A 15828-nucleotide genomic window follows, 5' to 3' on the forward strand; every position below is an offset into this window, starting at 1 on the left:
ATCCTCATAATTGTTACATACGTCGTTATGAAAAATTATGCTTGCATTGCATATTATGTACAATATAACCTTTTGAAATAAAAATACACAATTATCAAAACTGTACCAATGAGTTTTGATTGGAATTGTAATACGTACGCCATTACGCATTTTTGTCCGAGGTACCCCCTAGGGCCAGCGAAGGTACCCCCAGGGGTACATGTACCCCAGGTTGAGAACCGCTGCACTAGACCATTCATTTCGCCAACGTTCTGATAGTACATAGTAACGTGCGATTTCGAACGCGGGGCTGTTGCTCTGGAAATCGGGATAATATCAGGAAGAGAGGCGGTGGTTGATTGATCGTACCTGCCGGTAATAGGTATTGGTTTATAAGCCGTAGTCATATGTTACGCGAAAAGTGTACGTATATGAATCTGTCAGTCAGATTTCTGAAAACTTTTAAAATGTATTTTAAACCGACTTTTAAACATCAAATTTAGGGTCTTCGAGTGTGAAATAAATAATTGATAAAAAAAAAAATATCTAGTAGTAACGTCAGTCGAACGAAATTTGTTGAATAGACAGAGTATGAGTCGTTCCAAATTTAAAGGTCGAATACAGTTACGCCTATTTAAACGAAGTTCATATAGAATAAAAATGTTATTTCAAATTAAAAACCCAATTGTGCCTATACTATTAATATTGTCGGGCCGCCGGACCGCGCAATTGAGCACTCGCGCTGCGACAATTTGAAATATGTCATTAGTAGTGCGCATCATACACGCATGGATGTACTATCATGCGCACTAATCAGAAATGAGTTGCGACGTCTGATAACTGGCATTTCATTTTATTGAAAAATTTTCGATTTTCTACCATACACGGAATAATGATAAACCACTGCGCACGATGCCTTCATGCTGGAGGTGTATTCTGTATCACATGTCTGCACACTGCGAAGCCGGTCATTTTTTGGCACCACTGCACAGTTTGCTTTTGTCGGGGTGAAGAAACGGGCGAGCGACACTGAAGGGTTGTCCATTTTTTGTTTGTGCTGGAATATATTTTTGTATCCTGCTAGCTTTTTTCGCAATTCTCATTGAATTTATGCGTGCTGATTGTTGGAAAAGATTGTTAAATGATTCACTAGTGTAGCAAAGTGATATTGATTTGAAACAGCCGGAAATTCGAACTAATTTGTGTACGACGACCAGCACAGAAAATGGAGATCGTGAAAAAAAGGTGATTGGACGGTGCAGCTAAACAGTGTCAATTTATAATGGAATAGGTACATGCATAAGTAAGTTGACTAAAAATTTATCTACAAAGTGGATTAGGGTTCAATGATAATCATCTACTAGATTTATTTGACTTTATTGTTATGGATTGTTTAATACACATTATTGAGCGTTGTAGAAAGTATGGCCTAAATCAGTGGTTCTCAATGGGAAACATGGGAAGAAACAATAAACTAAACTAAACTCAATAAACTAAACAATCGTAATTGAATTTATTAATAAGTAATTGATTCTCTATTAAAAACGAAACCTGCTAGTACAAGACTTTTGATCAGGTCAAGGAAGGTAGATTAAACGTAAACTTGTTACTACTTATCCTTGACCTGATACAAAGTGTCACACTAACAGGTTTCCGTGTCCAAAAAAAAAACAAATTACAATTAAACTACTGATTAGCTCACGGAAACAAGATTTTTACATGGGAATCAGGTTGGTCATTAGGGTTTGAATGTAAATTCAGTAATTTCATGTGAAACACATCTCTCGGATTTTGCAATATTTTGGTAGAATCGTTCCTTTTCGTCAAAAACAATGTTTTTTTTGCTGTTGGGATGATTAACTCATTGCTTTGAGTATAGGTTGTATGTGCCAAATAGAGCATCTCTTTGCTTTTATTCTATTTTGATTATTTATTACACAACTATTCTAAAGTTTACTTTGGGTTACTTGGCAGATATCTAAAGATAATAACTGTGTCTAGCATTCTGACGTACAAATGTAGCTAAAATACAAAACAAGCTTCTATATTAGCGAAAGAGAGCGCAAGCGAAGAGAGCCGTTTTTGCACATAATTAATATAATTAATGAATTACAATCACATACGATCTATTCTCATAGCACTCTAGAATTTCGATATATAATAATGAACATTTTTGGAGATATGAATTATCTGCTTAGAGCGTTCTTACAACGACACACTACACTCAGAATAAAATGCATATTATTCGTATGTGCCATGCACTTATATTTTGACCAGTGGATTTTAATGTCAGCCAAATCAATCGGGAAATGATTCAACGTAGTAATGAATACATCGAACGAGACTTATCCAATCGTAAAATAAATTTTTGTTCTTGAAGTCGCTATATTCGCACGCGTATTGTGAAGCTAAAAATTTGTGGTAAAATAAATATTAACTATACTGCCGTGAATCGCATATCTGCCCCATCTTTGCTGGGTTTCATATTTATATGGGACAAATATGCGATTCACGGCAGTATAGGCAATTCTTAAATTAGTTTCCTTCACGTATACTTACCAGTAGTTCTTCATATCCAAGGTCCGATCGTGCCCAGTTCAAAATTTGCAACTCAACATGTCGCATAAGGTTAGATTTCGAATCTATGCAGAGCACGGTGATAAATAATTAAATAAGAGTTGCACATGAAATAGAAAATTGTGTCTTTGTTTAGATTGTATACGACTTCTGCACATAGACCTACATGAATTAATTTATTGTGAAGGAAACATCTTTGATCACAATACGACCCCTGGCTGCAGCGACTAGAGATGTCGCAAATTAATCGATTACTTCGATTAATCGATTCAACGTTGTGATAATCGATTAATTTTGAATCGATTAATACCCAACGAATAATCGATTCAATAATCGAGAGGAATCTAGAGTAATCGATTAGTTACTAATCGATTAATCAGGATTTTACGACATCATAAGGATGTCGCAAATTAATTGATTACTTCAATTAATCGATTCATCTTTGTGATAATCGATTAATTTTGAATCGATTACTATCCAAAGATTAATCGATTCAATAATCGACAAGAATCGAAAGTGATCGATTAGTTACTAATCGATTAATCGGGATTTTACGACATCTCTACAGCGACCTAGTGAACAACATAGCTTGGGTCGTCTGTTAGTATTGTGTATCACATGGAGAGCCCAGCCTTGATAACAGACTATACAGCTGGTTAAATATGAAAAAAAAAAACAGAGTTTGAAGTTATTATTGAAATGATACAATGAATGAAACAACAGGGTTAGTGGTCATATCATGGCTACCGCTTCTGTTTCATACACTGGAGATCGTGGGTTCAATCCCAGGACCTCGTTACTGTATGGGGTATCAATTTCCCAATCACACTGGCAACACATTTTCCAAAACGAACCTCTGCCATAGAACTGTAATAACCCCCCACACTCCCCCAAATTCCAATTCCGCATAAACACGTGGCGAAGCAGTAGTGTATTATCGGCTTGTAGTGGGAGAATGTCTGCACCATCATATCCGATATTCTGACGTGGCATGCGTTAGTTTGTCCTAATAATTGAGATCACCAGCACTTGCACATTAAGATGAGTGTTAGTTCCGAAGCAAGCATTCGTTGGTTCTCTGTGCAAGAGCAGCTGATTCGGGCCCTATGGAGTAGCAACTACGGCACCGAAAAAATTCTTTATATTGAATATATTTGTCGCACACATAAATTTTTGCAATTTGGCGACCCAAATATATGCAATTTGTACCCACACATAAATTCAATAACTGCATATTAGAGACCACACATACATTTTATTTGATTATAGATTATATTTGTACTTCGCGTGGAGAGTGGTTATGTGTGCACTAATTAGAATCATGAATTAAATTAATGGATTTTTGCCAATAAAAATGTGTGGAATTTTTGTAGTGGGTGTCAATCAATCAAGCTAAGCTCATACAAGAAATGTCGTATTTGCTAAATTGATTCTATTCATTGTCGTCTTTGCATAATATGGGGAATTATTTTAACAACAAAATCTTACGTTTCTTCAACAGGACTTAGTACATCAGCTTCGTGTATCTGATCTGCAGCAACTACTTGGGGAAAATAATATCAGCCGAAGTGGTCGTAAGAGCGAACTGATTGAACGTGTACTGATATTAGTTCGTCAAAATATCTCGGTCCTAAAATACAAAGTTCGAGACCTCCACAAAAAAGCGTAAGAGCTAATCGTTTATAATAGTTATATATTTTGTTGAATGTGTTTTTCTTATTATAGTCAAGAAGAAGAAGAATTGCTTAAACAAGCAGCTAAGACTCCGGTGATAACAGCTCAACCAGTTCAACCTCCACCACCTGTTCTTCCCCCAGAACCACCTGTAATCTCGCGTGTAGTGCAGGGAATGTATCAGCAACAGTATGCAAATGCAGTTCAGAACGATAACCGTGGCGGGCCGGTTCACGCAAACGGAATCGTTCCTATCCCATACCCGGAAACCACTCCAAACCCGGGTTATCCAATACATCCTGATGTAAAGCTAAAGAAGCTTGCATTCTTTGACGTTCTAGCAACGTTACTGAAACCAGCTACTCTCGTGCCGAGTAATACAACGCAGCGTATCCAAGAGGGCTCATTTTTCTTCCACTTGACGCCTCAGCAAGCGACCGATATTGCAACTAACAGGGATATTCGAAATGTCAACAAAATCGAACATACCATTCAGGTTCAGTTACGGTTTTGTTTGCTGGAGACATCTTGTGAACAAGAAGATTACTTTCCACCTAATATTGTTGTCAAGGTTAACAACAAATTGTGCCCACTTCCGGTTAGTATTTCCCTCCTCTTTATTCAGCTGAATGAATTATGTATATTAAAAAGCTAGTAATATAATATTAGATGGGAAAAAAGGATAACTCATCTGCCTTTCATCTTTGAACCACTTTGTCGGGAAGATCATGGTTAGGGGACAAAAGTCGTTTTGATCTTTGTGACATTTTTGCATGAAATATAAAAAAATACATCTTGAAAGTGAAACATCCACCAGCAATAATAATGTATCTATAGATTTATCTACTTCACAGCAACACAACTTAAACATGTTTAAATTTGCTTTCAGAACCCCATTCCCACGAATAAGCCTGGGGTAGAGCCAAAACGCCCTCCGAGGCCGGTGAATATAACACCAAATGTGAAGCTATCGCCACTAGTGGCGAATCACATCGCTGTATCCTGGTGTACAGAGTACAATCGAGGATATGCAGCCGCATGCTACCTTGTTCGAAAATTAACGTCCTCTCAGCTTCTGCAACGTATGAAAACAAAGGGAGTAAAACCAGCAGACTATACACGAGCGCTAAGTAAGTGAACATATGTTTATGCGAGTAATGTCATACAATACATTTATTTTTCATTATATTTTTTTCACTGGTCAGTTAAAGAAAAGTTGAATGAAGATGCAGATTGCGAAATTGCAACGACTATGTTGAAGGTTTCTCTAGTCTGCCCGCTAGGAAAAATGCGAATGGCGACACCTTGCAGGTATTAATAATCACTTACACTGGAGTCGGTTTTTACGCGGAGATATTTACCGTGTAGCGAAAAACGACTTTGTCGAAAATTGATTTTTGTGGATTTTACATCTTTTGTGAAATATTATTCTTATAATTCATGTCTTTTTACATTTTCAGATCTTCGACATGCTCGCATTTGCAGTGCTTTGATGCATCGCTGTATCTACAGATGAATGAACGAAAACCTACTTGGAACTGTCCAGTTTGCGATAAGCCAGCCATCTATGATAATCTTGTTATCGATGGGTACCGTTCGCTAATATTCTCAGAGTATAAACTGTTTGATAATGCTCGATTTTTTACAGCTATTTCCAAGAAGTTCTTGCGTCAAACAAGTTGTCTAGTGAAGATAACGAAATTCAACTTCATAAGGACGGATCGTGGAGTACTCACGTTAAAAGCAACGATCTGTGCAATTTGGACACACCGAGCAAACCAGTTCAAAAAGTCGAGGTCATTTCGGATGATATTGGTTAGTATACTACAATTTATTTGATTACTTTTATCATCTACTTATCGCATGCGTTTTGCATATATAGTGCGACGATTTCAAAATGACCGTATTAAATCGAAAACGTAATCAATCTAATCAAAAACAAGTGAATGTATGATAAACAAAAGCAAATAAGGGGTAGCAAATATTGCAATGTAAGTTAAATATCTTGGCTGTGCATATGAGCACATGTTTCGAAATGGACAAATTGATATGAAATTTGCGAAAAAGAATCCACAACCTCCTGCTCCTACTCTCTAGATGGGCGTGATAACCCCTACACAACAAGACCACTTGAAGGTCACGTTTGCGGAAAAGCCATCAGAATCTGAGTACCAACCTCCACCGCGGTTAGCTCTGTTTTGCAAATTGAATATCTTTCGAATGCTTGATTTGTCCAATCTCCACATATGCAATTTGTCCATTTCGAAACATGTGCTGTGCATATGCACAGCCAAGATATTAAACAAAAAAATTGTTTTCGTACGGCCGAGTTGCCGATTAAAAAGCAATTAATTGCAATGTACGGTTATATTGATCTTGTATTTCTCTTTGGACAAAATCTGAAACTATCTGTAATAAAAAAAGCTCTTCAGGCCAATTACATAACTTATTTACGTAAATCTTTTTGTTGCAGAGTTAATCACGACAGATCCACCAAAATCGAGCATCAACCAAACTAGTGTTATTTCCAGTAGCGAACCTTCCTCAACAACAGCTCCCTCGGGTGATACGGTATGGAACAATATCGCTTCATTCGCCTATTGTCAATTTGCTTATTGAAAATTCATTGCAGGTGGACTTAACGTTGAGCGATTCTGATGACGATCTCCCTCTGAAACGTAAAACAGTCACACGTACTGCCCCGGGGGGTCAGGGTGGCACTAATGTAACTACCTCGAGTGCCACCACTGCTGCAAGTACGACAAGTTCTGCTGCAACTGTTGTCACTGCAACCGCTTCGACTGTATCTAAGCCAAAAATGAATGGTAGGTCAAATGGGAAACGAACTATTACAATGACTGACTCTAAACCAGACTCGACTACCGACAACGGGACAAGACGAAAAAGTGTTCGAGTGCAAAGCTCACAGAATGCAAAATTACGGTAGTTTGTGAACCACTTTTAAAAAGCGATAATCAGGTAGATTGAAATGCTTTTTTATAGGCTTTAAGCTGGCTACTTAGCTAGACCTGTAAAAGCGAGCCATAATCACCTTGAGCGACTTTTTGAGAAAAATGAAACACATTATCGCACGGCTGACAACATAGCCAGCTTCTTAGTGATTCATGTTTGAATTGGCATGGAAAGACGCCTCATTATCGCCATTTTATGAACACTACTGTCTGAATTCAGACTTAATATCATCCATCATGTTCAGAATTTTTTGTCGACTTTTTTTCGCACGATTAATATAGTATTATGAGTCTTATTTATGTTACGGATTATCCATAAGCTCAAATTTGTTGATTATTTACGCATTTCGATTCTAAATAACCAAAACCATGTCTACTTTTCTTTCTATTCTATCCACGCAATGCACGGGCCAATTAAAAAAAATACTCAACTGTGGTGCCCTCAAATGTTGTGTGGCAAAGATGAAGTTCTTGACAGTACTGATATTGTCACTGAAGAAATTATGGACAGTGAAACAAATTGAAAGTTAATTTCTCTTAAGCTATAACTGTAGAACTGGAATTCACTTATAAACGCTTATTTTTTTCTTAAATTATAGATTAAAATCGCATATCAGTCCTATCCTATCTAGTACAATGGAGTCATCCAACTCTTGTTACTATACAAACATCTCACTTGTAAACTGCCCATAAATTCATATCAGTCCCATGTTTGCTTGATTTCCTATATACATGTGACAGTTATGCATTTATGGGCAGTAAAATGGTTATTTCGTTATTTCGACGCTAGCGTTTCGATATGTTAACGATTTCAAACATATATTTTGTTGATCAAATCAGCACTATTTAGTAATATTTACAGTTCATTTGGGGTCGCTTTGTACGCGGCTTTTGAGATTTAGATGATTTCGCGATTCACACCCGCACCAAATATGTACAAAACGCTCATAAGACCGGTAGTCCTCTACGGACATGAAACTTGGGCCATGCTCGAGAAGGACTTGCAAGCACTAGGAGTCAATAATGGTATTTGCTTCCACTCCGAAACAGTAACGGGAAATGTTTTTTTTTTTAGATCTTTATTATCGTGATTTTTTATGTTTACAATAAGTTCATCACGTAGTAACGGGAAATGCAATTTCAATGTCATGGGACTAATTTGCTAATAACTTTATTTACAAGTCATTTACAATTATGTTTTCCATATAAACATGTAGCCCTTAAAGGACCCGAAAACTTTTTCGAATTTGACTTAATTATATTTTTGTAGGGGAAGAGGTTCGGGTATGGTCCTAGTTGATTAATTCATTTATTTAATTTATATCTAAACAGATAACACTGAATCAACAATTTGACGCCACAATACACGGTTCTAGGCTGCATCTCTCCATCCTCGAATGCGCCCCACGCTCGCCAAGTCGTTTTGCATCCGGTCTACCCACCTCGCTCGCTGCGCTCCACGCCGTCTCGTACCTGCCGGATCGGAAGCGAACACCATCTTTGCAGGGTTGCTGTCCGGCATTCTTGCAACATGCCCTGCCATCGCACCCTTCCCGCTTTAGCTACCTTCTGGATACTGGGTTCGCCGTAGAGCTGAGCGAGCTCGTGGTTCATTCTTCGCCGCCACACCGTCTTCTTGCACACCGCCAAAGATGGTCCTAAGTACCCGTCTCTCGAATACTCCGAGTGCTTGCAAGTCCTCCTCGAGCATTGTCCATGTTTCATGTTCGTAGAGGACTACCGGTCTTATTAACGTCTTGTACATGAACACATTTGGTGCGATGGTGTATTTTTTTTACCGCAGTTTCTTCTGGAGCCCGTAGTAGGCCTGACTTCCACATATGCTGCGCCTTCGTATTTCACGACTAACATTGTTATCAGCCGTTAGCAAGGATCCGAGGTAGGCGAATTCCTCGACCACCTCGAAGGTATCCCCGTCTATCGTAACAATGCTTCCCAGGCGGGCCCTGTCGCGCTCGGTTCCGCCCACAAGCATGTACTTTGTCTTCGATGCATTCACCGCCAGTCCAACTTTTGTTGCTTCACGTTTCAGGCGGGTGTACAGTTCTGCTACCATTGCAAATGTTCGGCCGAGAATGTCCATGTCATCCGCGAAACAAATAAATTGACGGGATCTATTGAAAATCGTACCCCGGCTGTTACACACGGCTCTCCGCATGACACCTTCTAGCGCAATGTTGAACAACAGCACGAAAGTCTATCACCTTGTCTTAGTCCCCGGCGCGATTCGAACGAACTGGAGTGTTTGCCCGAAATCTTCACTCAGTTTTGCACACCATCCACCGTTGCTTAGATCAGTCTGGTAAGCTTCCCAGGGAAGCTGTACTCGTCCATAATTTTCCATAGCTCTACGCGGTCTATACTGTCGTATGCCGCCTTGAAATCAATTAACAGATGGTGCGCTGGTATTCATTTTTTAAAGGATTTGTCATACAGTAAAGATCTGGTCCGTTGTCGAGCGGCCGTCAACGAAGCCGGCTTGATAACCTCTCACGAACTCATTCACTAATGGTGAAAGACGACGAAAGATGATCTGGGATATCACTTTGTAGGCGGCATTAAGGATGGTGATCGCTCGAAAGTTCTCACACTCCACTCCTCCGGTAGCTGGTCGGTTTCCCAGATTCTGACTATCAGTTTGTGCAGGCAAGTGGCCAGCTTTTCCGGGCCCATCTTGATGAGCTCAGCTCTGATACCATCCTTAACAGCTGCTTTATTGGTCTTTAGCTGTTGGATGGCATCCTTAACTTCCCTCAAGGTGGGGGCTGGTTGGCTTCCATCGTCCGCTGAACTGACGTAGTCATCTCCTCCGCTGCCTTGACTTTCACTGCCTGTACTCTCTGCGCCATTTAAATGTTCTTTGTAGTGCTGCTTCCACCTTTTATCACCACACGTTCGTCCGTCAAGATGCCTTTAACCTTATCCCTGCACATTTCGGCTCGCGGCACGAAGCCTTTGCAAGATGCGTTGAGCTTCTGATAGAACTTGCGTGTTTCTTGAGAACGGCACAGCTCGCACTCCGCTTCTTCCAGGCGGCGTTTCTTCTCCTGAAAAAGGCGGGTCTGCTGTTTCCGCTTCCGTTTATAACGTTCCACGTTCTGCCGGGTACCTTGCTGCAGCGCGACCGCCCGCGCTGCGTCCTTCTCCAGATTCTGTCTGCACACTTTGTCGAACCAATCGTTCTGTCGATTTGTTCGACGTTGTTCTCCGCTGCGACGTTAATGGCTGCTTTGACTGTATTCCAGCAGTCCTCAAGAGGGGCCCCATCGAGCTCACCCTTTTCCGGCAACGCTGCCTCGAGAGGTTGCGCGTATGCAGAGGCGACATCATATTGCTTCAGTCGCTCTAGGTCGTACCGCGGCGGTCGTCGATACCGAACATTGTTGATGACGGATAGTTTTGGACGCAGTTTAACCATCACCAGATAGTGGTCAGAGTCGATGTTAGTGTCACAATATGTCCTGACGTCGATAATGTTGGAGAAGTGCCGTCCATCAATCAGAACGTGATCGATTTGTGATTCTGTCTGCAGTGGTGATCTCCAGGTGTACCGATACGGGAGGCTGTGTTAGAAGTAGATGCTGCGAATGGCCATATTCTTGGAGGCGGTGAAATCAATTAGTCGTAGGGTGTTTTCGTTCGTCAGCCGGTGAGCGCTGAACAACCCAATAATCGGTCTAAACTCCTCCTCTTGGCCAACCTGAGCGTTCAAATCTCCTATGATGATTTTGACGTCGTGGGCAGCCGTCGTACTAACGTTCCAACTGTGCGTAGAATTCGTCCTTATCATCATCAGTGCTTCCTAGTTGATATTATGCCGAAATTAGTTTACCAAGAAATATATTTGATTTAGGTAATTTGAAGAAAAAAATACTGGAAATTTCACCAATTTTACATTATTAGATATTTCAATTTTGTGGTTTGGTTGTGGGTTGTGGGCATACTTGAAACCCCGTCATGATCCCACTGTGACAATCCCACTGTGACGATGGCCAATGCTCTGGTGACGTCCCTTCTACCTAGCAAAGTGCCAAGGTTGATCAGGCAACATCGGCTCTCGTAGCTTGGTAACCGGAAAGGGTAACTCCAGGACAGTTTGCGAAGTGCGAACCGAAGAAAACGACGTTGAACGGATTCTAATCGCTCCACACCGTTGTAGTGTGGGCTCCAAACGACTGAGCAGTACTTTTTGATTAGGACATATTAAACAGTAATAAAGTGATTGCAATCATTTTACATCGGAGAATGTTTTTGTGATTCAAAACACAACTGCAAGTGCTCTTGAAGCCTTATCAACGACGTATGCGATATGCTTATGAGTCAGCTGTGAGCCCAAGATTACCCCGTGATCTTTCATGTGATTCACACGTTCGATTGTCATTCTTCGTAATTCATAGTTGAATATAATCGGCTTTTATTTTCGAGAAAAAGCAATAACGGAACATTTTGCCGGGTTGATCATCACCCGAGGTTGATTTTATTAATAGTAATAGTAGATCACTTTACCAGTTATTATAAATGATGTTTCACCTACTAGAATGCAATCAGATATACACCATTCCAAAAATGGTGTTAGCGAGTAATACTGATCGAGTTCTTTAACAGAAAAATGGAAAACATGTAGATTGTAATTTGGCGCATACGTCACTTTATCAGATTACGGCAATACTGCTCATGCCATCCACATCTTCAACTTAACTAGGGAAGGAGTAGATGTGGTACTTATTTAACCAAAGGCCATGGACTTAGTGACACCCCCTAAGTACCGCGGCATTGGAAATTGAGGAAGGTATTCGTTGGGTAAGCATTTGCCTGCAGCTGACAATGTGATTATGGTAAACTTTCTTTCCCACCTTTGTATTAATTATGGTACATTTTTTGCCAATCATTAATGACATTACGTTATGAACTAGTAAGGAAGGGCAGTGCGAGGAACGCACGGAACTTCTGTTACGGAACAAATCTCATTTTTTAGAGATTGTGCTAACGTAAGAACTATATAACATACATAAAACACGACGCGAGACTGGGCACAACACTTATGGTTCTTACAAACGAAAAAAGGATTTTTTTTAATTACATTTTTGTCGACCGGTTTCGGGCTCGATGCTGCCCATCTACAGGTTGGACCACGTCCTGTAGATGGCCAGCATCGAGCCCGAAACCGGTCGACATAACGGTAAGAACCATAAGTGTTGTGTCCAGTCTCGCGTCGCGTTTTATGTATGGGTCATTTCGTTCCAGAGTTTTTGAAAAACTGTTTTTCTCCAACCCCCGGAAAACCGCAATCGTTCTAGGTTTTGAGCTCTTCAACCTGTGTGGAACTCGTGATTTTTTATCCATTTGTAACACACAGAACACTATGCTAAAACTATAAAAAATGTATATGGATTTGATTAGCATTGGGGACAAAATAAATATCTTTAAGCCAGTCTTCAAAATATGAGCCAAATTCGAAGCATTAATATAAATAAAAAACTGCTAATAGGACTGACATGCGTTAAAAAAATTGCTACCAAACATTATACGATCAAATTGTTTCACTATCATTTCAAAATTTAAATAATACCTTGAATAAGTGTTATGCATACAAAGAAACTGTTACGACTTGTATTAGTCTAGTCTCTACTTCAAGGATTCTTTTCAATTGATGTTTATTTGGTAAAATGTTTTAACTGAATTGAGATGTACGTTTATTGGGATAGGTAATTGATTAGCGAGCCAGTTTAGATACAGTATAAAAAAAAACTTTTACTAAAATACAACTGTTATTTTTTCTGATGTGTTAAAATACAGTGTTCTTTTTTTTACTCGATCTTGAAGGGACCACTGAGTATCGAATTAGAAAGGTAAATCTGTTCAGAGCAGGGAAGATTTACTTCGAGCTACAGAAAATCGAGTAAGGAAAAGCTTACTGTATTTAGTTTGTAAGAATATAGAATACGACATGCATTTTGGAAAGGTTAATCACATTTTCTTACATATTTCCAATTGCATGTGAGCCCGTATTTTCTTTCTTGTAAGTAAAGATTTGTATCGAAACACTTAAATGGTTGTATTATATTTTTTGAAATTGTGTGGAACAATTTGCATTTTTTTTTTCAATCAAATGATACTATTTCCGGCCAACTGATTTGGCATTCAGTTTTTTTTTGTTCCTATTTGAAAAAAAATAATTAAAACGTTGCATATAATGCAAAAAACAAACCAAATTTAGGCTGACTTGATGGTTCTTGGTGTGTAGATAAAGCACAGGGTTTTTAGGGCTTTAAAAAAAAACTGTTGAAACAGTACTAACCCCGATAACCGTAATCTAATATAAGACTTATTTCATGTATGAACTAGATGAAAAGAGCATGAAATTTCACTGCGAAATCTTCCATTACCAATGTCTTATTTTCCGAGATATAAATATGGTTTGTTCTAGTTTACAATTTATTTTCACAAATAATGAAGACTCGTTTATTAGGTTCCGCAAAAAATTGGAATTTTAACCTTCACTTTCGTTCTCTGTCACATTTTTCATATGAAACATCGAATAAATTTAAATCATACAAGTAAAGTGTACTAGAAGCGGACTAATATTAAATTGGTAAATTATATCCATAAATTCTTTATGTTTACACCTCGATCTAAAATTTGGCCATGTTTTTAATTGTGATTCGTGGCGTTATATCAGTTGATATTTATATCCTTCAGCTATTTAAAGACAAAAACATAAAAAGAATAGAAAATAGTTAATAACTAACTGAGGAAATAATTGAACTGACAAAGAGAAATCATTTCAAATTATAAACAAAAACATGAATCAAACAAGTGTATAAAATAACTTGCTAACCATACCGTATGTTAATTTGTCTAAAAATGAATATATTATTCAGCTTAAAACAACTAACAAACTGCAGTTTTATTAGACTAGAGATATCCGACTTACTAAGAAATAGTCTTAAGCTTATATATGTTCGATAAACCATATCCACACTTAAATGCATTTGTCTTTATTGCGGTCGCGTGTGGTATTAGGTTTTCATTTGAAATGGTTTCTTATTGGTCATTTATTTCTTCTTTGTTCTGGCTTTTGCACTTGTTACTTTAAATTATAAACGTGCTTGGTTTTGGTGATCTGGTGTAGTTTACAGTGTTCGTATTAATTTTATGGTTGTTTTTAAATGAATTATTCGGTGAGTTTAACATATGATGTAATATTTCCTAGAATTTCATCTTACACAGTATTTATATTATTTTTTGGAAGTATCGTAACCAGAAATACATTTTAGTGGAAATCATAATGTTTAACAAGAATTCACCACATAATAATAAATTAGCGTAAGCATCAAGTCATTCGCATATTTTCTTATAGGTGATACACTTTATCGTGCTTATTCTGGTGAGGTGATAGTTGTCGATACCAGAGTCTATTATATATAATATATAAAAATTACGTCCAATTAGCAGCTTGAAGTAGCTTAAAGTTTCTCCCGTCCTGCTCGTTCTTTTTTTGTCAACAAATGGGCATGAGCGGGATGGGAATAACTTGCTCAAAAGGGTCTGTTCAAATATTACGTAACGCAATAGGGGGTGGGGGGTTGTTTGATTTTCGTTACGATTTGTTACACAAAATATGGGGGGTGGGTGTCCTTCGAAATATTGTTACGTATAACAAATTAATTGCATAGAGAAACAAAATTAAATATTAAAAATGTCTATTTTCTTTAAAGTACAATAAAATATACAATGCATATAATAGACGAATCCAAGTAAAAATAAGAAGAAGACACACGACGGTGTTAACTTTGACAGATCCTACAGCTCAGCATAGGGAGATCATTTTAAAATGCTTATAATAAATTCTAGACAAAATGTAATTAAAATCTGATTGATGTATGATACGGAAAAAGTTCCGAACTGTATGATAGATACATTTTTGGAAAATATTCAAAAAATTGAGATAAGCTTTCAGATATGTAATTCAGAACTTTTTCCGCACCGTACATCAATCAGATTTAATTACATTTTGTCTAGAATTTATTATAAGCATTTTAAAATGATCTCCCTATGATGAGCTGTAGGATCTGTCAAAGTTAACACCGTCATGTGTCTTTTTCTTATTTTTACTTGGATTCGTCTATAGTTTATTGTAACGTGTTTTAAATCCCACCAATTTTTTTTTTCAAAAATCCATTTGTTACGCGTTACGCATAGGGGTGAGGGTAGTTCTGGAAATAGATACAGATTGTTACGAGAGGGTGGGGGGTTCTCAAAAGCAACGTTTTTCGCGTTACGTAATATTTGAACAGACCCTAATGGGATGGGAATAAGCTGCTCATTGGACAGCACTAGAGTTGCGTTAGTGTGAAGCCAAACCTACTTATTGAACTGTCAAACCGTTTACCTATCGAGCAAAGTAAACAAATGCTAGTTGGTAAGGCGGAAGTATTGTTATTGTCTAATGATTAGGCCGTTACAAATATTTAATTAAAATTATTTGACCTTTCGGAGTTATTTTAGCATAAGAATTGTGATTCTGTGCTGAACGGTTGAATTTTTGAAACTTTTTGAAAGCATGAAGAGGTCTAGTGAACAAGAAATGTATTGTCCGTAGATT

At 38.2% G+C, this 15828-nt stretch overlaps 1 protein-coding gene across 9 annotated transcripts in view; it reads left to right on the forward strand.

Moving 5' to 3' along the window:
- LOC134211848 (E3 SUMO-protein ligase PIAS2) overlaps positions 1–15828 on the forward strand; it is a 36747-nt gene that overhangs the window by 17004 nt on the left and 3915 nt on the right. For 6 of the 9 annotated variants that reach the window (XR_009979118.1, XR_009979117.1, XM_062689160.1 and 3 more), the window contains 8 exons: positions 4058–4221; positions 4282–4828; positions 5120–5360; positions 5436–5541; positions 5691–5819; positions 5879–6045; positions 6704–6801; positions 6863–7055. Coding sequence is in view for 7 of the 9 variants with exons in the window: in XM_062689160.1 (XP_062545144.1) it covers positions 4058–4221; positions 4282–4828; positions 5120–5360; positions 5436–5541; positions 5691–5819; positions 5879–6045; positions 6704–6801; positions 6863–7055 (1645 nt within the window). In the remaining 2 variants the exon portion in view is untranslated. Of the gene's footprint in view, positions 1–964; positions 1283–4057; positions 4222–4281; positions 4829–5119; positions 5361–5435; positions 5542–5690; positions 5820–5878; positions 6046–6703; positions 6802–6862; positions 7056–15828 lie in introns of those variants that run through there. The other 3 variants (XM_062689164.1, XM_062689166.1, XM_062689167.1) reach the window with 3 other exon arrangements.

This window comes from Armigeres subalbatus, chromosome 2, assembly GCF_024139115.2.
Source record: "Armigeres subalbatus isolate Guangzhou_Male chromosome 2, GZ_Asu_2, whole genome shotgun sequence".
NCBI lineage: Eukaryota > Metazoa > Arthropoda > Insecta > Diptera > Culicidae > Armigeres > Armigeres subalbatus.